At 43.9% G+C, this 24,105-nt stretch overlaps 1 protein-coding gene across 1 annotated transcript in view; it reads left to right on the top strand.

Moving 5' to 3' along the window:
- Nucleotides 1-1,308: 1,308 nt before the first annotated feature.
- Nucleotides 1,309-24,105, top strand: part of svep1 (sushi, von Willebrand factor type A, EGF and pentraxin domain containing 1) — a gene marked incomplete at its 5' end in the record, with an annotated part of 111,231 nt that continues 88,434 nt past the window's right edge. The window contains one exon of the mRNA XM_084166004.1: nt 1,309-1,851. Coding sequence (XP_084022130.1) covers nt 1,309-1,851 — 543 coding nt within the window. The remainder of the gene's footprint in view (nt 1,852-24,105) is intronic.

Here is a 24,105-nt window from a genome sequence, read left to right as displayed (position 1 = left end):
CCTGATATTATTTGTTCCTGAACAAGACCCTTCTTAAGAAGGGAGGAGAGGGTGGAGAGGAGGAGCGTTAGGAGAGGAAGTGATGGCGACAACAGGAATGAGAATTTGATGAGGAACCAATTCTAGAGAACACAGTATCTCTGATCTGATGCACTCATCTATCTCTTTTTTTTATCTCTCTAACTGATCCATTCTTTATCTTTATCTAGTAAACATTGTCTATGTACATTTTTAACTCTCCCCTCTCTCTCTCCCCCCCTCATTCTCTCTGTCCCTCTCTCTCTCTCTCTTTCAGTATTTCTAATTCAGATGGTTCTGCTGTCTGCTGTGCGCGATGGTGTGACTGTGTGTGTGTGTCTGTGTCTGTGTCTGTGTCTGTGTCTGTGTTTGTGTGTGAGAGAGAGTGTGAGTGGCGTCCTCCTGCCAGACATATGGACCTGATCACAGCCGCCTGGTGCTGATGTTTTCTTTGGGAATGTTGACATGCTGACAGGCAAGACGCTCCACTGACATAAAAATCCTAGTTAAAGAGAGAGAGAGAGAGAGAGAGAGGAGAGAGGAGAGCGAAAAGGAGAGACTGTGAGAGAAGAGAGAGAAAAAGAGGAGAGAGCGACATAGAGAGAGGGGAGAGAGAAAGAAAGAGAGAGAGGGAGAGCGAGAGCAGAGAAGAAGAGAGGAGGAGGCGAAAATAAAAAAATGACTTCATGGCTGTGACTGCCCCTTTTCCCTCTGTCTCTCTCTCCTTCTCTCCGTATTTCTCCCTCCTGCTCTCTTTCTCACTCTCACTCTGAACTTTTTTCATAATTTTTTACAATGATTTTGAGAGAGGGGGGAAGAGCCATTTGAAACCTGATTGGGTGCTGGAGCATCGCACGCACACAGGAGCCTGAGGGCAAGAGACAGACAGAGAGACAGAGAGAGAAGGGATCAGCTGTAGCCTTCTGCTAGCGGGACAGACAGACAGACACTTCACTGTAACTGCTCAGCCACACGCCTCTCCAGTCAGCACCCTCCCTCACTAATAGATCAGGACTCCAACAGAAAAGAGGAGAGACAGACAGACAGACGGGCCATAGGACAACTATTTCATCATCATCACTGGTGCTATTCTCTTTTTGGAAGTGCTTTTGGAGAAAAATCTGCTTTGCCTGGCGTCCATGCTGCAGTGTGGCTGGAGACAAATGGGAATGTAGGAAAACACCACCATCATCAAATACTTGTCATCATCGCTATTGGACATCCTGTTTCAAAGTGTTTTATAAGAACTCTTTCCTCTGCTGACACCTGGAGCTGACAGGACAGGACAGTATGTCTACTCTAACGAACCCAGTATGTATGTGGACCTATATCTTGCTTCTGTGGTGCTTCCTGGTTAGTAGGACTTCATCCTGGCCGGCTTTGGAGCAACAGCTCCACCATCTCAGCTCGCTCCGCTACGGCTCCGGATCCCCAGCCTCCCCGGCCCTCAACCTCACCCTCTCTGAAAGCGCAGAGTCCAAGGTGGAGCGCCTGGGCCAAGCCTTCAAGAAGAATGTGCGCATGCTCCGGGAGAAGAGTGGACATCTGGACCTGGTATTCCTGGTGGACGAGTCTTCCAGCGTGGGGGCCAACAACTTCCTGAGTGAGCTGCGCTTCGTACGGAAGTTCCTCTCGGACTTCCCCGTGGCCCCGGAGGACACGAGGGTCGCCCTGGTTACGTTCTCGTCCAAGACCCACGTGGTGACCCGGGTGGATCATGTCAAGGCGCCGAAATCGCATCAGCACAAGTGTTCTCTGTTTAACCAGGAGATCCCTGCTATCACCTACAGAGGAGGGGGGACCTATACTAGAGGAGCATTCCAACGGGCTGCGGTGAGTGACGATGCTTGTGTGTGTGTAACCTGGATTCTTTGTGATTGATTTAGTGTGGTGTTTGTGTGTGTCTGTGTGTCTATACCATATTGTATTTTTTGCATGTATGTGGGTTGTGGGTGTGTATACATCTGAGATTCTACATCACTGACTGAAGTGGATTTAACAGGTGACATCAATAAGGGATCATAGCTTTCACCTGGATTCACCTGGTCAATCTATGTCATGGAAAGAGCAGGAGTTATTCATGTTTTGTTCATTCTGTGTATATTAGAGTGCGCTATGTCAAGAATACACTATATAAATAAATATGCGGTGTGTATAAGCAGTGTAACTAAAATGCAATGTACAGTAGTAGAAATATTAGTATGAGCTATGTCAAGAATACAGTATATAAATACACAGTACAAAAGCCCATAACAAAATGTATAGAATTGCAGGAAATAATATACAGTACCAGTCAAAAGTTTGGACACACCTACCTACTCATTCAAGGGTTTTTCTTTATTTTTACTATTTTCTACATTGTAGAATAATAGTGAAGACATCAAAACTATGAAAGAACACATATGGAATCATGTAGTAACCAAAAAAGTGTTAAACAAATCAAAATATATTTGCCTTGATGACAGCTTTGCACACTCTTAGCATTCCCTCAACCAGCTTCACCTGGAATGCTTTTCCAACAGTCTTGAAGGAGTTCCCACATATGCTGAGCACTTGTTGGCTGCTTTTTCTTCACTCTGTGGTCCAACTCATCCCAAACCATCTCAATTGGTCGGGTTATTGTGGAGGCCAGTTCATCTGATGCAGCACTCCATCACCAAAAAAGTGTTAAACAAATCAAAATATATTTTATATTTGAGATTCTTCAAAGTAGCCACCCTTTGCCTTGATGACAGCTTTGCACACTCTTGGCATTCTCTCAACCAGCTTCATGAGGTAGTCACCTGGAATGCATTTCAATTAACAGGTGTGCCTTCTTAAAAGTTAATTTGTGGAATTTCTTTCCTTCTTAATGCGTTTGAGCAAATCAGTTGTGTTGTGACAAGGTAGGGATGGTATACAGAAGATAGCCCTATTTGGTAAAAGACCAAGTCCATATTATGGCAAGAACAGCTCAAATAAGCAAAGAGAAACGACTGTGCATCATTACTTTAAGACATGGTCAGTCAATCCGGAAAATTTCAAGAACTTTGAAAGTTTTTCAAGTGCAGTCGCAAAAACCATCAGGCGCTATGATGAAACTGGCTCTCATGAGGACCGCCACAGGAAAGGAAGACCCAGAGTTACCTCTGCTGCAGAGGATAAGTTCATTAGAGTTAACTGCACCTCAGATTGCAGCCCAAATACAGTGCCTTGCAAAAGTATTCATCCCCCTTGGCGTTTTACCTATTTTGTTGCATTACAACCTGTAATTTAAATTGATTTTTATTTGGATTTCATGTAATGGACATACACAAAATAGTCAAAATTGGTGAAGTGAAATGAAAAAAATAACTTGTTTCAAAAACTAAATAACGGAAAAGTGGTACGTGCATATGTATTCACCCCCTTTGCCATGAAGCCCCTAAATAAGATTTGGTGCAACCAATTACCCTCAGAAGTCACATAATTAGTTAAATAAAATCCACCTGTGTGCAATCTAAGTGTCACATGATCTGTCACATGATCTCAGTATATATACACCTGTTCTGAAAGGCCCCAGAGTCAGCAACACCACTAAGCAAGGGGCACCACCAAGCAAGCGGCACCATGAAGACCAAGGAGCTCTCCAAACAGGTCAGAGACAAAGTTGTGGAGAAGTACAGATCAGGGTTGGGATATAAAAAAATATCAGAAACTTTGAACATCCCACGGAGCACCATTAAATCCATTATAAAAAAATTGAAAGAATATGGCACCACAACAAACCTGCTAAGAGAGGGCCGCCCACCAAAACTCACAGACCAGGCAAGGAGGGAATTAATCAAAGAGGCAACAAAGAGACCAAAGATAACCCTGAAGGAGCTGCAAAGCTGCACAGCGGAGATTGGACTATCTGTCCATAGGACCACTTTAAGCTGTACACTCCACAGAGCTGGGCTTTACGGAAGAGTGGCCAGACAAAGGCCATTGGTTAAAGAAAAAAAATAAGCAAACACGTTTGGTTTTCGCCAAAAGGCATGTGGGAGACTCCCCAAACATATGGAAGAAGGTACTCTGTTCAGATGAGACTAAAATTGAGCTTTTTGGCCATCAAGGAAAACGCAATGTCTGGCGCATACCCAACACCTCTCATCACCCCGAGAAACCATTCCCACAGTGAAGCATTGTGGTGGCAGCATCATGCTGTGGGGATGTTTTTCATCGGCAGGGTCTGGGAAACTGGTCAGAATTGAAGGAATGATGGATGGCGCTAAATACAGGGAAATTCTTGAGGGAAACCTGTTTCAGTCTTCCAGAGATTTGAGACTGGGACGGAGGTTCACCTTCCAGCAGGACAATGACCCTAAGCATACTGCTAAAGCACCACTTGAGTGGTTTAAGGGGAAACATTTAAATGTCTTGGAATGGCCTAGTCAAAGCCCAGACCTCAATCCAATTGAGAATCTGTGGTATGACTTAAAGATTGCTGTACACCAGAGGAACCCATCCAACTTGAAGGAGCTGGAGCAGTTTTGCCTTGAAGAATGGGCAGAAATCCCAGTGGCTAGATGTGCCAAGCTTATAGAGACATACCCCAAGAGACTTGCAGCTGTAATTGCTGCAAAAGGTGGCTCTACAAAGTATTGACTTTGGGAAGGTGAATAGTTATGCACGCTCAAGTTTTCAGTTTTTTTGTCTTATTTCTTGTTTGTTTCACACAAAAAAATATTTTGCATCTTCAAAGTTGTAGGCATGTTGTGTAAATCAAATGATACAAACCCCCCCAAAATCTATTTTAATTCCAGGTTGTAAGGCAACTAAATAGGAAAAATGCCAAGGGGGGTGAATACTTTCGCAAGCCAATGTAAATGCTTCACAGAGTTCAAGTAACAGACACATCTCAACATCAACTGTTCAGAGGAGACTGCGTGAATCAGGCCCTCATGGTCAAATTGCTGCAAAGAAACCACTACTAAAGGACACCAATAATAAGAAGATACTTTATTGGGCCAAGAAACACAAGCAATTAGCAATTAACAATTAGACCAGTGGAAATCTGTCCTTTGGTCTGATGAGTCCAAATGTGAGATTTTTGGTTACATCTGCCGTGTCTTTGTGAGACACAGAGTAGGTGAACGGATGATCTCCGCATGTGTGGTTCCCACCATGAAGCATGGAGGAGGAGGTGTGATGGTGTGGGGGTGTTTTGCTAGTGACACTGTCTTTGATTTATTTTGAATTCAAGGCACATTTAACCAGCATGGCTACCACTGCATTCTGCAGCGATATGCCATCCCATCTGGTTTGCGCTTAGTGGGACTATAATTTGTTTTCAACAGGACAATGACCCAACACACCTCCAGGCTGTGTAAGGGCTATTTGACCAAGAAGGAGAGTGATGGAGTGCTGCATCAGATGACCTGGCCTCCACAATCACCCGACCTCGACCCAATTGAGATGGTTTGGGATGAATTGGGCCGCAGAATGAAGGAAAAGCAGCCAACAAGTGCTCAGCATATGTGGGAACTCCTTCAAGGCTGTTGGAAAAGCATTCCTCATGAAGCTGGTTGAGAGAATGCCTAGAATGTGCAAAGCTGTAATCAAGGAAAGGAGTGGCTACTTTGAAGAATCTCAAATATAAAATATATTTTGATTTGTTTACCACTTTATTGGTTACTACATCATTCCATATGTGTTCTTTCATAGTTTTGATGTCTTCACTATTATTCTACAATGTAGAAAATAGTAAAAATAAAGAAAAGCCCTTGAATGAGTAGGTGTGTCCAAACTTTTGACTGGTACTGTATATTCAGAGCAATATCCCTGTAATGCTTAGAGAAGATCTTATGTCAAGTGTTATTGCAGTGTTGTGGTTGCAGGTTCACTTGGCACATCTAAAGCCTTTTATTTTGGGGTGTTGCTATAGGCCACCAAGTGCTAACAGTCAGTATCTAAATAATATGTGTGAAATAATTGATAGTGTATGTGATGTAAACAGAGAGGTCTACATTTTTGGGGACCTGAATATTAGCTGGTTTTCATCATGCTGTCTGCTCAAGAGGAAGCTTCTCACTGTAACCATATTCTGTAATCTGGTTCAGGTCATTAATCAACCTAATAGGGTGTTTACAAACACAACAGGAACAAGATCTTCCAACTGTATTGATCACATTTTTACTAATACTGTAGAACTTTGTTCTAAAGCTGTATCCGTACCCATTGGATGCAGTGATCACAATATAGTGGCTATATCCAGGAAAGCCAAAGTTCCCGAAAGCTGGGCCTAAAATAGTGTTTAAGAGATCATACAAAATATTTTGCTGTGACTCTTATGTGGATAATGTAAAAAAATATTTGTTGTTCTGATGTGATTAATAAGGAGCATCCAGATGCTGCACTTGATTAATTTATGAAATTGTTTCTTCCAATTATTGATAAAAATGTACCTGTTAAGAAACTGACTGATAGAACTGTCAAGGCTCCATGGATTGATAAGGAATTGAAAAACTGTATGGTTGAAATAGATGGGGCAAAAGGAGTGGCAAATAAGTCTGGCTGCACATCTGTCTGGCTGACTTACTGCAAATTGAGAAATGATGTGACTAAACTCAACAAAAAGAAGAAGAAACTGTATTATGAAGCCAAGATCAATGATATAAAGAATGATGGAGAAAAAAACTTTGGAGTAGTTTAAATGAAATTATGGCAGAAAGACAAATTCAACTCCATCTTTCATCGAATCAGATGGCTTATTCATCACAAAACCATTTGATGTTGCCAATTATTTTAATGGCAAAGTGGGCAAACTTAGGCAGGAAATGCCAACAACGAACAGTGAGCCATTGTACTCATACATAAAAAAACACATAATGAAAGAAAAGCATTACAAGTTAGGATTTTGTGAAGTTAGTGTGGGAGATGAATAATGATACACCTCCTGGCATTGACAACTTAGATGGAAAGCTACTGATGATGGTAGCTCACTCTATAGCCACTCATATCTGTCATATCTTTAATCTGAGCCTAGAGGCAAGTCTTTGTCCTCAGGCCTGGAGGGAAGCCAAGAGTGGTAAAGCGACCTTTACTGGTTCTAACATCAGACCTATCAGCTTGCTTTCCAGCTCTTAGACAATGGTTGGAAAAATGTTGTTTGACCAAATACAGTGCTATTTCTCTGTAAACAAATTAACAACAGACTTTCAGCATGCTTATAGAGAAGGGCACTCAACATGTACTGCACTGACACAAATGTCTGATGATTGGTTGAAAGAAATTGATAATAAGATTGTGGGAGCTGTACTGTTAGATTTCAGTGCAGCCTTTGACATTATTGACCATAACCTGTTGTTGAGAAAACATATGCATTATGGCTTTTTTGAACCTCTGCCATATCGTGGATTCAGAGCTATCAATCTAATTGAACTCAGAGGGTTTTCTTTATTGGAAGATTCTCTAATGTCAAACATGTAAAGTGTGTTGTACAGCAGGGTAGCTCTCTAGGCCCTCTACTATTTTCTATTCATACCAATGACCTGCCACTGGCATTAAACAAAGCATGTGTGTCTATGTATGCTGATGATTCAACAATATACGCATCAGCAACCACAGCTAATGAAGTCACTGAAACCCTTAACAAAGAGTTGCAGTCTGTTTCGGAATGGGGTGGCCAGTAATAAACTGGTCCTGAACATCTCTAAAACTAAGAGCATAGTATTAGACCTCAGCTGAATCTGGTAATGAATGGTGTGGCTGTTGAACAATTTGAGGAGACTAAATTACTTGGTGTTACCTTAGATTGTAAACTGTCATGGTCATGGTTGTAGAGATGGGGAGAGGTCTGTCCATAATAAAGAGATGCTCTGCTTTTATGACACCGCACTCCAAAAAGCAAGTCCTGCAGGCTCTAATTTTGTCTTATCTTGATTATTGTCCAGTCGTGTGGTCGAGTGCTGCAAGGAAAGACCTAGTTAAGCTGCAGCTGGCCTAGAACAGAGCAGCACGTCTTGCTCTTCATTGTTCTAAGAGGGCTAATATAAATACTGTGTGTGCCAGTTTCTCTTTTTATAAGAAACATTAATGTGTTGAAAATTCCAAATAGTTTGCATAGTCAACTTACACACAGCTCTGACACACACCTACGCCACCAGACATGCCAACAGTGGTCTTTTCACAGTCCCCAAATCCAGAACAAATTTAAGAAAGCTTACAGTATTATATAGAGCCATTATTGCATGGAGTTCCCATCTCATATTGCTCAAATGAACAGCAAACCTGGTTTAAAAAAACAGATAAAGCAACACCTCACAGCACAACGTCTCTCCTCTATTTGACCTAGATAGCTTGTGTGTATGTATTGATATGTAGGCTACGTGTGCCATTTGTAAATTGATGTAGTTCTGTCCTTGAGCTGTTCTTGTCTATTAATGTTCTGTATTATGTCATGTTTCATGTTTTGTGTGGACCCCAGGAAGAGTAGCTGCTGCTTTCGCAACAGCTAATGGGGATCCTAATAAAATACCAATACCAAATACCTAACATAGCATCCCTCTCTGCTTGAGCCAGGTGTTTGAGTAGGCTAAACTAGCTAGCTGCATTCACTATCTAAGTAAGTGAAAGTGATGCACTGCAGTGCTAGCTAGCTGTAGCTTATGCTTTCAGCACTAGACTCATTCTCTGATCCTTTGATTGCGTGGATAACATGCCAGTTCATGCTGCAAGAGCTTTGATAGGTTGGAGGACGTCCTCTGGAAGTTGTCATAATTACTGTGTAAGTCTATGGAAGGGGGTGAGAACCACGAGCCTCCTAGGTTTTGTATTGAAGTCAATGTACCCAGAGGAGGACGGAAACTAGCTGTCCTCTGGCTACACCATGGTGCTGTTGAGGCTACTGTAGACCTTAATTGCAAAACACTGTGTTTTAATCAATTATTTGGTGACGTGAATATATTTACTATAGTTTTATCTAAAAAGCATAACTTTTTTAATGTTTCACTATTTAAAAAAATAAATAAGAAATTCACTGAGGAGGTGGTCCTCCCTTTCCTCCTCTGAGGAGCCCCGACTGGTGTGCGTATGTGTGTGTAGCGTGTAGGAATGTGTCGATCAGTCAGTTTATAAGTAATTTTCATAACACACGGAGAGAACAGAAAGTAGATTCCACAAAGGCAGCTACAATAACAGGAGCCTCTGGCTCTAAAACGACCATGCTTTCATCTCCTCTCCTTAGTTTCTCTGTCTTTGACTTCATCATCCAAGGGATTTGCCTCAGGGTTGCCATGTGTTGGAACCTGGGTTGCCATGTTGGCAGGTGATATCCGTCCTCCTGCTATTACTCTGTCATGGCCAAAACACTGCGCCAAACAGACAGGGGCTGGCAACCCACTGTTAGTCTGCTCTAATGCTGTGCATAATAAGAGGAGTAGATGACAAAAAAAGATAGAAGAAAAATTGTAGAGAGAGGAGAGAGAGAGAGAAGAGAGAGGAGATAGAGAGAGGAGAGAGGAGAGAGCGAGAGAGATGAGAGAGAAAGAGAGAGAGAGAAAGAGAGAGAGAGAGAGAGAGAGAGAGAGAGAGAGAGAGAGAGAGAGAGAGAGAGAGAGAGAGAGAGGAGAGAACATTCTGTGGATAGTCCCTCCACTTCTCTTCTCCTAATGTTTTTACCTGACTGTTTTTATCCTGCTCTGCATGAGCTACTCACATCTACAGGAGAAGATCAGGTCAAAACACCAATTCTGACTAATTTAGCCACTGTCTTAAGAAGGACTTTTATTCAACCAGGTTGATTAATCCAATTCTGGACAGAGAATTAACCAGAAGTTATCAGATTAAACTGTAGACGCAAGATCGTGTATCCTCCCTATATAAGGCTGAGTAGTGTTGGTACATATCTCTGCAGCTCAGGCTGTTTAAAGACATTCCACCCTGTCTTATCTAGACCTGGCCAGGTCAGCCGGTCTCCAGCATGGGTCCCCTCATCAATCTCGATTAGATATATATATACACACACACACAGACACACACACACACACACACACACACACACACACACACACACACACACACACACACAGCAGACAGAGGAGGAAATGGCCATATCCCAACAGGGGAAATGGAATCCTCTCTTATCACTAACCAGGTCTGACCCCCTGGAGCGCTTTCTTTCTCTCTCATCACCTTTCTTTATCTCACTCCTATTCCTTTCCCTGCCATCCTTTTCTTTTCTCCTCCCCTATCTTTTCTGTATCCCTTCACCCTCTCTCTCTCTCTCTCTCTCTCTCTCTCTCTCTCTCTCTCTCTCTCTCTCTCTCTCTTTCTCTCTCTCTCCCTTCACCCTCTCTCTCTCTCTCTCTCTCTCTCTCTCTCTCTCTCTCTCTCTCTCCCTTCACCCTCTCCCGTCACTCTCTCTCTCCCTTCACTCTCTCTCTCCCTTCACCCTCTTCTCTCTCTCTCTCTCTCTCTACCTCTCTCTCTCCCTTCACCTCCTCTCTCTCTCTCTCTCTCTCTCTCTCTCTCTCTCTCTCTCTCTCTCTCTCTCTCTCTCTCTCTCTCTCTCTCTCTCTCTCTCTCTCTCTCTCTTCCCCCCCACCCTCAAACCCTCTTTTTATAGATGTGGGAATGATTTAAACTTTAACCCCACTAGATACAGGCACATTTAAAGCACCCCCTTTTGCAGACTGTATTCGGTATCTCTATCTATTCCATTCACCACTAATGAAGCTCAGAAAGTGGTCACACTTCATGGCCTGCCTGGTTCTCCCCATTCATTACCCATGTTGCATTTCACTGCCATTTCCGTTCACACTTTCATTACTTGGCCATTCAGGGTGTGTGAACTAGCAATGTGTGTGTGTGTGTCCAACAACTGAAGACTGTGTGTTAGAGATCCTTTGAAGTATCTCAGAACCTCTCCTTAATTTAGTATTGCGAAAGTCTCTCTCTCTCTGTTATGCGCAAAACCCCCAGAAGAACCCATCATTTATCAGATGTTTTTAAAACCAATATCACATATTTTGACTGTAATGCGGTTCATAAACTCTGCTGGAGGGCTCAACGGCACTAAGAAGTCAACTCTCTGGAATGTTAATCTCCCATTGGAAGAATGAAGGGGGACTTTGACAGAAAGAGGTCACTATTACATTTGAGTCAACACTCTTGTCCAGAGCGACTTACAGTAGTGAGTGCATACATTTTCATATTTTTGTTTGTACCGTTCCCCCGTGGGAATTGAAACCACAACCCTGGCGTTGCAAGTGCCATGCTCTACAAACTGAGCCCCAACTGAGCCACACGGTTATATTAGGAGATAACTGTATCCCCCCTAGTTGCCCCTATGCTACCCATGTAAACAAACACATTAAAAATGCTAAAGACAAGGTCTACAAAAAGTGTGTTTGTGTCTACTCTACAGGAGCTATCTGGCTATTAAATCAATGAGAGGACATGCAGCTGCTCTTCTTTCATGAATCAGTACACCTGTATAGTAGAAGTATATGTTCATACGTGAGTGATTGAGATTCCAGGGTCGGGATATGGACATTTGAATGAGGATTTTTTAAACATGTCACGGCTAGGGTTAGGAGAATATCATACACCTGCCAATCGTCCCAAGGGAGCTGAGTTGAACCATTTTTCCGTTGTCATTTGCTCACACTTGCAGATTCATTCAAAGACAGTTTTTCCATATGCTCGCCATGAGTTTCAGTTCAGTCTGGTCCAACCTTTGTTTGCTTGGCACCCACAGTAGCCAACCCTGTTAGTAAATTTAGCTGGGAAGCCATTCACACCTCCCTTTCTCTATATTCAGTCCAGCTGTCTTCTTCCAATTATTTGCATGATATACAGTAGCAACCCTCTCCTATTGGATCAGATGGGTGTTTTACTGTTTGGAGGCCAGGTGATTCACTGGAGCCCTTAAAGGACCGGCTCATCTAAAAAAGCTGCCTGTTTTACCCACATATGGTTTCCTCAACATTTATGTCCTTGCTCAGGGCGTCGCTGGAAACTTTTCTGGCTGTCGAAATTGAGATTGACAGGATAGACTCAACAGTAGTGTGTGTGTGAGTCAGTGTCTTTCCAGGACAGAAGATCAGAGAGGGGATCCATTAGTCTTTTGGTTTTGACTTTCACTTTGGCAATTACCTGTAAGTGCCACGCAGTCTGATGGTATGAGTAGGCCCTGGAGTTTTTCCTGACCACATACCCTGTGAGTGACCACGGAAAACTCCTGGCGGAGGAGTGTGAAGAGGATAATAAATGGGCAGTCTCTTCTCCGACCACATTTCACCAATTACACATCTGAGTTTCTGATCAGGTAACCTCTGCAGCCTCTCTCCTCACCCCTGCCATCATTTTGAAACCGATACCACACATTCTCCAGAAATGTGGGATTGTTTTCCACCAGTACCCTCCTCCTCCTCCTCCTCCTCCTCCTCCTCCTCCTTCTTCAGTCTCTCACACACTGAACATCCAGAGGTATTCTCTGACCTACAAGAAACAGTGATGAATAACAGGGTCAGATGTTAAGAGAGAGAGAGAGAGATGGAGAGACAGAGGGAGAGAGAGAGGGAGGATAGAGAGAGAGAGAGACAGAGAAAGACATATACAGACAGCGACAGAGAGAGAGAGAGAGAGGGGGGGGGGGGCTTTAGGGCACTTGTCTGGAGAGCGACTGTTCTCACTGATGCTGAGGAGATAGCAGAGACCAGGGCCTCAGGTCTGATACTGAGGAGATAGCAGAGACCAGGGCCTCAAGTCTGATACCGAGGAGATAGCAGAGACCAGGGCCTCAGGTCTGATACTGAGGAGATAGCACAGGGGCTCAGGTCTGTGAGCTTATATGTGGCTGCAGGAAACTGATGAAAGACGTGTCAGATATGGTTGAGATATGGCTGACACACGCACACTCTGCATGGTCAACGGAGTTCAATGGACACTGGTCCACATGGAAGCTAGTGCTGTGGATCCCCATGGTGCAGAACCCATGGGAGTTCTAAAGCTCTCCAGGAATGTCAAATCAAATAAAAAACAATGTACAATGTTGTTTATGTTTCAAAGGTCTTCCATTCTGTGTGTTTGTTTGTGTGTGTGTATGTGTGTGTGTGCGCGTGCGCGCATGTGTACGTGTGAAAACACAACCTGTTGTGAAAATGTACTAAAATCCCTCATGATATGTAGCCATGCGGAATTAATGAGTCAAAAATCTAATTACGTCAAATCCCGAAGTGAAACTATGAGATTAAGTTGCATATTGGGCCTAGGTAACATTTAAGCAATAAGGCCCGAGGGGGTGTGGTATATGGCCAATATACCACAAACCTCCGAGGTGCCTTATTGCTATTATAAACTGGTTACCAACGTAATTAGAGCATTCAAAATAAACGTTTTTTCGTACCCGTGGTACACGGTCTGATATACCACGGCTGTCAGCCATTCAGCATTCAGGCCTCAAACCACCCAGTTTATAAAGGGAAATAACACATTCCTGTCTCTTGACTGCACTCCTCTCCTCTACCTCTCTGAATATATCTGAATCCAGGCTCCTAGCAGGCGCTCAGCTGGTTTGCTAAGACCTCTGAGAGATATACTGTACCTGTGTACCGAGCAGAGCCTTCATCACTTCTCCTGAGGTCTCAAAACCTCCTTTAGGTTGCCTCCCAAATGGCACCCTATTCCTTATATAGTGCTGTGGCTCCCCACGGTGCAGGACCCTATATAGGGAATAGGGTGCCATTTCTGACGCACACTTACTCTCCCTTTCCGAGTTGCTGGGCAGAAAACTCAGCCCGACATAATGTGGAAAAGCAGTGTTTTAATTTGAGCCTGTTGGACTAGAGAAGAGAGAGGCTGATTTGGGTTTCACGTGTGTGTGTGTGTGTGTGTGTGTGTGTGTGTATGTGTATCAGCACCGCTGGGACCGTCACTGTGATCTGGTCGGGTGCAGTACATTGTGCGGAGCTGAGCCTTACACTGTGTTGACATACCCTTGGCTAGGACGGAAATGTGTGTGTGTGTGTGCGTGTGTGTGTGTGTGTGTGTGTGTGTGCGTGCTGAGACCAGCAATTGTTGATGGCTTTCCTTGGGTGAGGACAGTGGTGGTTGCCCCTAGACCTAATCACAGTGTGTGTGTACAGACCCTGTTTGCCTGGCTGTAGTTTGGTTCAATTATTTCTGGTGTGGCCGTATTGACAGCTCCTAGTGGTGTAACGACCATGTTCTACATAAGAGGGTTGCCATCTACAGTGACTTCGGATTCAGACCCCTTGACCTTTTCCACATTTTGTTAGGTTACAGCTTTATTCTAAAATTGATTAAATTGTTTTTTTCCCTCATCAATCTACACACAATACCCCATAATGACAAAGCAAAAACAGTTTTTTATACATTTTTGCTAATTTATTAAAAATAATAAACTGAAATATCACATTTACATAAGTATTCAGACCCTTTACTCAGTACTTTGTTGAAGCACTTTTGGCAGCGATTACAGCCTTGAGTCTTCTTGGGTATGACGCTACAAGCTTGGCACACCTGTATTTGGGGAGTTTCTCCCATTCTTCTCTGCAGATCCTCTCAAGCTCTGTCAGGTTGGATGGGGAGCGTCGCTGAATACTTGTGTAAATAAGGTATTTCTGTTTTTGTTTTTAATACATTTGCAAAAATGTCTAAAAACCTGTTTTCGCTTTGTCATTATGTGGTATTATGTGTAGACTGCTGAGGAAATTGATTTATTTAATCAATTTTAGAATAAGGCTATAACGGAACAAAATGTGGAAAAAGGGGTCTGAATACTTTCCTAATGCACTGTATCTGACTCATAGTACCCTCAGACAGACGGGCCAGAGTCTGAGTACCAGCCCTCATGCATGACACTGTTGCTCTGCCTGTCTGTCTGTCTCTGTTCTCTGTTCTTTGTCTCTGTTCTCTGTTCTCTGTTCTCTGTTCTCTGTCTCTGTCTCTGTCTCTGTCTCTGTCTCTGTCTCTGTCTCTGTCTCTGTCTCTGTCTCTGTTCTCTGTTCTCTATTCTCTGTTCTCTGCCTGTCTATCTCTGTTCTCTGTTCTCTGTTCTCTGTCTCTGTACACTATTCCTTACATAAGTAGTGAACTATATAGGGAATAGAGTGTCAGTTGGGACTCAGCCTCTCGCTGGGTCCTGTGGAAACAGTCTCTGTCTTTGTGTGTTGTTGCCTGGAGATGGAAAACCGGGCCCTGAACCAACCAGACTCTACATTACTGGACCACAGGCTCCAATCTCCCAGCCCATTGGTTGGTGGCAGCAACTAATCGTGGTTCTGTGGTCAATGAATGCTGTGGTTCAATACTTATATTATTCCATCTTTGGCGTGTTTGTGCCTGTGACTGACAGGCTTTTTGTGTGTGTGTGTGTGTGAGTGTGTGTGTGCTTTAGAGACTTTGTGTTTGTATTCATTATGTGTTTTTACACATTCGTGTTCGTTGAGCTTCTCCTATCTTGTGCTCTTGGCTTCTAGTTTTCTTCAATTTTTTCTGTTTCTTGTTCTCCACTCTTTAGTGCGTCAGCGCTCACTGCCTAATTGTCTCATATTAGTTAGAGAGACTTTGCCAAACACATCACCACTCTTGTCCTGCTCAACTGAACATACCCTCGGCCATGGGGAAATCACTGCATACCACAGTTTCAAAACTGGCCCAAAAGGAATCATTCAATTGGCGCTTTAATTCCGACGAAGCAATTACGAACCCTCAAGCCTGTTTCTCAAAACACACACTGACACACACAAAATTAGGCTTTTGAATGAGCTAAGGATATGAAAATGGAAAGCAATCTAGCTATAGTGAACCTATGAAACGCAAACGGCAGCCAAGCCTGAAGAAAATTCCCAGGCGGTTAAAATGCTTGCATGTAATTTCAGACGGCAACGTTCCTTCATCTTCTTTTTTGCTTGTTTTTCTTCTAATAGCTATTGTTCCCCTGAGACCGGGATTTCTTTTTAATGATCATAGCAAAAAGACTGATGTAGTCCATAAAATCAACTCTTCGAGGTGGGGAGTCTGTGGTGTACATGTTAAAACGCTACATTGCGTGCGTGTTAGCCAAGGCCTCTCCACCACCAGCCCCATATGAGGGGTACAACCAGCTAACAGGCCAACAAAACTCCCCCTCCAACATTCAAATGGAGCCGAAACTCACAGATAGGTGCTGCTGACACCAGCCTTGTGTGCGTGTATTTGTGCATGTGGGTGTGGTGTCTCTCAGGGGGTCGGTGTGGAAGGAGTGAGTCTCTTTTAAGAGATAAGAGAGAGGTTTGGGAGACTGAAGCACTGAAAGCAGGGTGAGAGGGTAAGAGAGGTGTCGACTGAGGAGAGGGAACCAACTGTCAGCAGCCCACAGCCTGTAGGCTAGCCAGTGTGTGTGTGTGTGTGTGTGTGTGTCAAGGATCATATCACCTCTACCTTACCTGCCACCCTAGACCCACTTCAATTTGCTTACCGCCCCAATAGATCCACAGATGATGCAATCGCCATCACTCTGCACACTGCCCTATCCCATCTGGACAAGAGGAATACCTATGTAAGAATGCTGTTCATTGACTATAGCTCAGCATTCAACACCATAGTACCTTCCAAGCTCATCATTAAGCTCGAGGCCCTGGGTCTGAACCCCACCCTGTGCAACTGGGTCCTGGGCTTCCTGACGGGCTGCCCCCAGGTGGTGAAGGTAGCAAACAACACCTCCACTTTGCTGATCCTCAACACTGGGGCCCCACAAGGATGCGTGCTCAGCCCACTCCTGTACTCCCTGTTCATCCATGACTGCGTGGCCAAGCATGCCTCCAACTCAATCATCAAGTTTTCAGACGACACAACAGTAGTAGTCTTGATTACCAACAATGACGAGACTACAGGGAGGAGGTGAGGGCTCTGGGAGTGTGGTGCCAGGAAAATAACATCTCACTCAACATCAACAAAACAAAGGAGATGATCGTGGACTTCAGGAAACAACAGAGGGTGCACCCCCCTATCCACATCGACAGGACCGCAGTGGAAAAAGTGGAAAGCTTCAAGTTCCTTGGCGTACACATTACTGACAAATTGAAATGGACCACCCACACAGAGAGTGTTGTGAAGAAGGCACAAAAGAGCCTCTTCAACCTCAGGAGGCTAAAGAAATTTGGCTTGGCACCTAAAACCCTCACAAACCTTTACAAATGTACAATTGAGAGCATCCTGTCGGGCTGTATCACCGCCTGGTATGGCAACTGCACAAGGCTCTCCAGAGGGTGGTGCGATCTGCACAACGCATTACCGGGGGCAAACTACCCGCCCTCCAGGACACCTACAGCACCCGATGTCACAGAAAGGCCAAAAAGATCATCAAGGACATCAACCACCCGAGCCACTGCCTGTTCACCCCACTATCATCCAGAAAGCGAGGTCAGTACAGATGCATCAAAGCTGGGACCGATAGACTGAAAAACAGCTTCTATCTCAAGGCCATCAGACTGTTAAACAGCCATCACTAGCACATTAGAGGCTGCTGCCTATAGACATAGACTAGAAATCACTGGCCACTTTAAGAAATAGAACACTAGCCACTTTAATAATGTTTACACCCTCTGTGGTCCTCTGTAGCTCAGCTGGTAGAGCACAGCGCTTGTAACGCCAAGGTAGTGGGTTCGATCCCCAGGACCACCCATACACAAAAAAAATATATATAATGTATGCACGCATGACTGTAAGTCGCTTTGGATAAAAGCGTCTGCTAAATGGCATATTATTATTATTACATATCTTGCATTACTCATCTCATATATAGATACTGTATTCTATAATATTCTACGGTATCTTAGTCACTTTAATAATGTTTACATATCTGCATTACTCATCTCATATGTATATACTGTATTCTATACTATTCTACTGTATCTTAGTCCATGCCACTCTAACATCGCTTGTCCATATACAGTGGGGGAAAAAAGTATTTAGTCAGCCACCAATTGTGCAAGTTCTCCCACTTAAAAAGATGAGAGAGGCCTGTAATTTTCATCATAGGTACACGTCAACTATGACAGACAAATTGAGAAAATAAAATCCAGAAAATCACATTGTAGGATTTTTAATGAATTTATTTGCAAATTATGGTGGAAAATAAGTATTTGGTCACCTACAAACAAGCAAGATTTCTGGCTCTCACAGACCTGTAACTTCTTCTTTAAGAGGCTCCTCTGTCCTCCACTCGTCACCTGTATTAATGGCACCTGTTTGAACTTGTTATAAGTATAAAAGACACCTGTCCACAACCTCAAACAGTCACACTCCAAACTCCACTATGGCCAAGACCAAAGAGCTGTCAAAGGACACCAGAAACAAAATTGTAGACCTGCACCAGGTTGGGAAGACTGAATCTGCAATAGGTAAGCAGCTTGGTTTGAAGAAATCAACTGTGGGAGCAATTATTAGGAAATGGAAGACATACAAGACCACTGATAATCTCCCTCGATCTGGGGCTCCACGCAAGATCTCACCCCGTGGGGTCAAAATGATCACAAGAACGGTGAGCAAAAATCCCAGAACCACACAGGGGGACCTAGTGAATGACCTGCAGAGAGCTGGGACCAAAGTAACAAAGCCTACCATCAGTAACACACTACGCCGCCAGGGACTCAAATCCTGCAGTGCAAGACGTGTCCCCCTGCTTAAGCCAGTACATGTCCAGGCCCGTCTGAAGTTTGCTAGAGTGCATTTGGATGATCCAGAAGAGGATTGGGAGAATGTGATATGGTCAGATGAAACCAAAATATAACTTTTTGGTAAAAACTCAACTCGTCGTGTTTGGAGGACAAAGAATGCTGAGTTGCATCCAAAGAACACCATACCTACTGTGAAGCATGGGGGTGGAAACATCATGCTTTGGGGCTGTTTTTCTGCAAAGGGAACAGGACGACTGATCCGTGTGAAGGAAAGAATGAATGGGGCCATGTATCGTGAGATTTTGAGTGAAAACCTCCTTCCATCAGCAAGGGCATTGAAGATGAAACGTGGCTGTGTCTTTCAGCATGACAATGATCCCAAACACACCGCCCGGGCAACGAAGGAGTGGCTTCGTAAGAAGCATTTCAAGGTCCTGGAGTGGCCTAGCCAGTCTCAAGATCTCAACCCCATAGAAAATCTTTGGAGGGAGTTGAAAGTCTGTGATGCCCAGCGACAGCCCCAAAACATCACTGCTCTAGAGGAGATCTGCATGGAGGAATGGGCCAAAATACCAGCAACAGTGTGTGAAAACCTTGTGAAGACTTACAGAAAACGTTTGACCTGCGTCATTGCCAACAAAGGGTATATAACAAAGTATTGAGAAACTTTTGTTATTGACCAAATACTTATTTTCCACCATAATTTGCAAATAAATTCATAAAAAATCCTACAATGTGATTTTCTGGATTTTTTTCCCTCATTTTGTCTGTCATAGTTGACGTGTACCTATGATGAAAATTACAGGCCTCTCTCATCTTTTTAAGTGGGAGAACTTGCACAATTGGTGGCTGAAAAAATACTTTTTTCCCCCACTGTATGTATATATTCTTAATTAATTCCTTACTTAGATTTGTGTGTATTGGGTATATGTTGTGAAATTGTTAGATATTACTTGTTAGATATTACTGCACTGTCGGAGCTAGAAGCACAAGCATTTCGCTACACCCGCAATAACATCTGCTAAACACGTGTATGTGACCAATAAAATTGGATTTGATTTGATTAGATTAGATTTGTGTGTGTGTGTGTGTGTGTGTGTGTGTGTGTGTGTGTGTGTGTGTGTGTGTGTGTGTGTGTGTGTGTGTGCGAGGGTGGACACGTCTGGTCCTCAGGGGCTGCAGTATTAATAGTTGCCCCTCGCGATGAGCAACGTCTATTGAATTGCATTTCTCTTCTCCCTGACGTTTAATGATCCATGTGACTGGATCGAAGTTTCCTCCAATCAGAGCCGTATACAGCTCTTACAGATGATCACATGCACCTGAAGATTGAGAAAACCAACATTGTAAAAGACAAGCCAGTGGTTGTAACAAGCTGAATAACAGTGTGGTTTTGGGGTAAAATAGCTAACAGTTATTCGTAAACCTCTAGTAATGTGAGGTTGAGAGTCAGGCTTGTATTAGATTATACGAGGTTGTTTTTGTCAGCAGTGTTTTTTATTGTGGTTGAGTTTTATATTGCTCAGGTCTGAGTGAGGGAGGCTTCAGTCACTAACAGCAATTAGTTCTGCTGTTTTGATTTTAGCCTCAATAAACTTGCGCCAGGCAAAGCCCAAGGAACAAAAAATGTGTGTGTCAGTGTGTGTGTCTGTGTCTGTGTCTGTGTGCTTGTGTGTGTGTGTTTGTGTGTGTGTGTGTGTGTTTGTGTGTGTATAACGCACTCTTGCACGTTATAATCAGAGCAGGTCCCTAATGTGGTGCTTTGGCCAGAGATGACATCAATCCAAAATTCACAATCTTTGGAAGGAAAACAAAAGCACACAATTATAATAAGTTTGGATTCATGATATCAAAACATGAAGAATGGTTGTTACCTAGCAACCATGTATTGTTTTGTACTTATTTTTCTGTAGAAAGTTGTTGCAGGGGATTAAGAGAACAAGGATCTGAATAACACTGTAGCATTGTCGTCCAACATTTTGAAAATAAATTGTAGGGCTATTCATAGCTATCAAGTGTATACTGTAGGAGATATTTAGTTGAATGTCATACTCAATATCATTGTTCATAAATCAATATAATGCAATAATCCCTTATCTAACAATACCAGTGATGATGGCCAATGAAAACCGAATCATCAATAACTTGAAACTCCATTGTCAATCTGTCTGTATTACAAAACATAAAAGCTTCCAAAGGAGTGATCTATGTGAAGATCTCAACAGACAACCATGTGCCAAGAGAAACCAAGCAGTGAGGCTCGCTCAGCCACTCTGTCTTGAGAGAGAGAGCGAGAGAGAGAGAGAGAAAGAGAAAGAGAGAGAGAGTGAGAGAGAGAGAGAGAGAGAGGGGGAGGAAGATGAGAGAGGGATAGAGAGAGAGAGGGGGGGGGGGGGGGGGGGGAGATAGTTAACTAACAGGGACTGAAATACCAAACCGCTATTCTAGAACCCATAGAATATTTTCCCAGAAAAATGAATGAGCAGAAGAACATGTGTCTTGTGTCTTGTCCCTAGGGACATCATATGCTATGTGGTGTCTCTTTATCATGCTTGAACCCAACGCTACCCTCAGGGGTGTGTGCTTATTCCCTTCCTGTACTCCCTGTTCACCCACGACTGCGTGGCCAAGCACGACTCCAACACCATCATTAAGTTTGCTGACGACACAACAGTGGTAGGCCTGATCACCGACAATGATGAGACAGCTTATAGGGAGGAGGTCAGAGACCTGGCAGTGTGGTGCCAGGACAACAACCTCTCCCTCAATGTGAGCAAGACAATAGGAGATGATCGTGGACTACAGGAAAAGGAGGGCCGAACACGCCCCCATTCACATCGACGGGGCTGTAGTGGAGCGGGTCGAGAGTTTGAAGTTCCTTGGTGTCCACATCACCAACAAACTATCATGGTCCAAACACACCAAGAATGTGGGTCCCCAGATCCTCAAAAGTTCTACAGCTGCACCATCGAGAGCATCCTGACCGGCTGCATCACCGCCTGGTATGGCAACTGCTCGGCATCCGACCGTAAGGCACTACAGAGGGTAGTGTGTATAGCCCAGTACATCACTGGGGCCAAGCTTCCTGCCATCCAGGACCTATATACTAGGTGATGTCAGAGGAAGGCCCAAAAAATTGTCAAAGACTCCAATCACCCAAGTCAACTGTTCTCTCTGCTACCGCACGGCAAGCGGTACCGTAACAGCTTCTAGCCCCCAAGCCATAAGACTGCTGAACAATTAATCAAATGGCCACCCGGACTATCTACATTTACATTTTTACACTGCTGCTACTCGCTGTTTACTATCTATGCAGAGTCACTTTACCCCTACCTACATGTACAAATTACCTCAAATAACCTAAGTGGATCCTAAAGGCTCAGTCCTGATCTATCCAGTCCATTACAGAGATCTTATCTGTCTGCAGGTCCTCCCTCTCTGTTGCCTTTGGGAAGTGGAGCTTTGGCTCGCTGGGATTTTGGCTTGAGGCGAATGCCAGCACGGACGGCCCTCGCCAGGTCAATACACCTCATCTGGAGTTGATTGAGACTACACTACAGGGGAAGACGGCATCCCACACTAACAACCCAGGCGGCATCCCTAGCCGTGCCCTCAGAGCATGTGCAGACCAGCTAGCTGATGTGTTTTCGGACGTTATCCCCTCCTGCTTCAAGACGTCCACTATCATCCCCGTGCCCAAGAAAGGGAAAGTAACTGAACTGAATGATCACTGACCCGTAGCACTCACTTCCGTCATCATGAAGTGCTTCGAGAGGCTAGTCAAAGACCACATCACCTCCTAACCTCCCCCGACACACTTGACCCTCTCCAATTCGCCTAGCGCCCCGACAGTTCCAACTCCATCATCAAGTTCGCTGACGACACGACAGTAGTAGGCCTGATTACCAACAACGACGAGACGGCCTACAGAGGAGGAGGTAGGGCCTCTGACGGCGTGGTGTGAGGTAAACAACCCCTCCCTCAACGTCAGCAAAACAAAGGAGCTGATTGTGGACTTCAGACCATCAGACCGCTGAATAGCAACCATTAGGTCAGCTACCTGCTCCCCCTGTCCTCCTCCTGTCCCCACCGGACTTCCACTTACACAGAATGTCACATTTGATTGGAACACGCTGACTTCTAAATGTCTCATTCCTGTACAATGCTTTCCACCAATGTACTATAGCAGCGAATCAATTGAATGGGTTTAATGTGCGACCGTGGGAGCTAGCTTTGTAGCTCTGCATTACAGTGTGGAATTAGATTTGCACACACACAAATACACACACACACACACACACACACACACTACACACACACACACACACACACCCACACACACACACTACACACACACACGCACACACTCACGCACGCATGCGCAGACACACACACACACACACACACACACACAAACACCACAATGTATTGTGTTAGTCCTTTACCTCGCTCCACTGTCTCTGGTAATTGTGTGAGTGGGTTTCCACTCTCCATCTCTCACTGTTGCTGGCCTGGACATTTTCAACATTTTACTGTATAGTGGTGCCGGACAGATCTCTATTAGCAGCGCTCCATAAGGATTTGCTAAAAAAATTAGAATGGGGTTTGCTTTTCACTGTGTCGCTGTAGAGTGTCAGACTGACAAGGGTTACGTCCCAAATGGCAGCCTATTCCTTATATAGTGCACTACACTACTTTTGACTAGAGACATATGACACCTTATTTCCTATAGGTCTATAGTGCACTACTGGTCGAAAGTAGTGAACTATAGAGGGAATAGGATTCCTTTATACGCAGACAATGTCTTTGAGTTGATGGCCCCTTTTTACCTTGTGTCTGTAACTGTCATTGGAATGGAGTTATACTAAACAGGGTTCCTCTCCGCAAGGAGGGAGTTAGGCTACGCTCTCATTCCTGTGTTTGAGAAGGTTGAGGTTGTAATTGAGTTTGGAAAGTCTTTTAACTGAGTGCACCACAAATATGGAGGTTATTAGCAGGATATAGTCGGTGATGTGGCAAATGAGGGCGCCAAAAATGACGTTGTGGCAGAAGCCTAAGGAGACTATCCATTGTGGGTGTAGGTAGGGCATTGGAGAAACAATGCATGAATGGAAATGAATGAGTTAATAAAGAGGACACTTGTGCTTCCCTATCTAGATATAATGAAAAAACTATAGAGTTTGAAGGTGAAATACTTTAGAATGTAAAGCATTTTAATAGACTACCCAAACTGTCTAGTAGGTGTTGAGACAGAGAGAGGAAGCTATCATGTCTACCATAGAAAAACATGTTCGGGGGATTAAAGATTGAATGTTATCTTACAGAATCGACTTTGTAAACACTTAAGTTCAACTGAAAGTGACCCATATCTAAATACACACTTATGAGATATTTCTCAATGGTGGCAAAGTTGAGTCTACTAGCGTCCGTTAAGGGAGTGTAGTGTTTTTTGTTTGGCTCT

This window comes from Coregonus lavaretus (assembly GCF_964263955.1).
Source record: "Coregonus lavaretus genome assembly, chromosome: 7".
NCBI classification, from domain to species: Eukaryota; Metazoa; Chordata; class Actinopteri; order Salmoniformes; family Salmonidae; genus Coregonus; species Coregonus lavaretus.
Note: the sequence above shows the minus strand (reverse complement) of the source record. Positions and strands in the feature narration are given on the sequence as shown.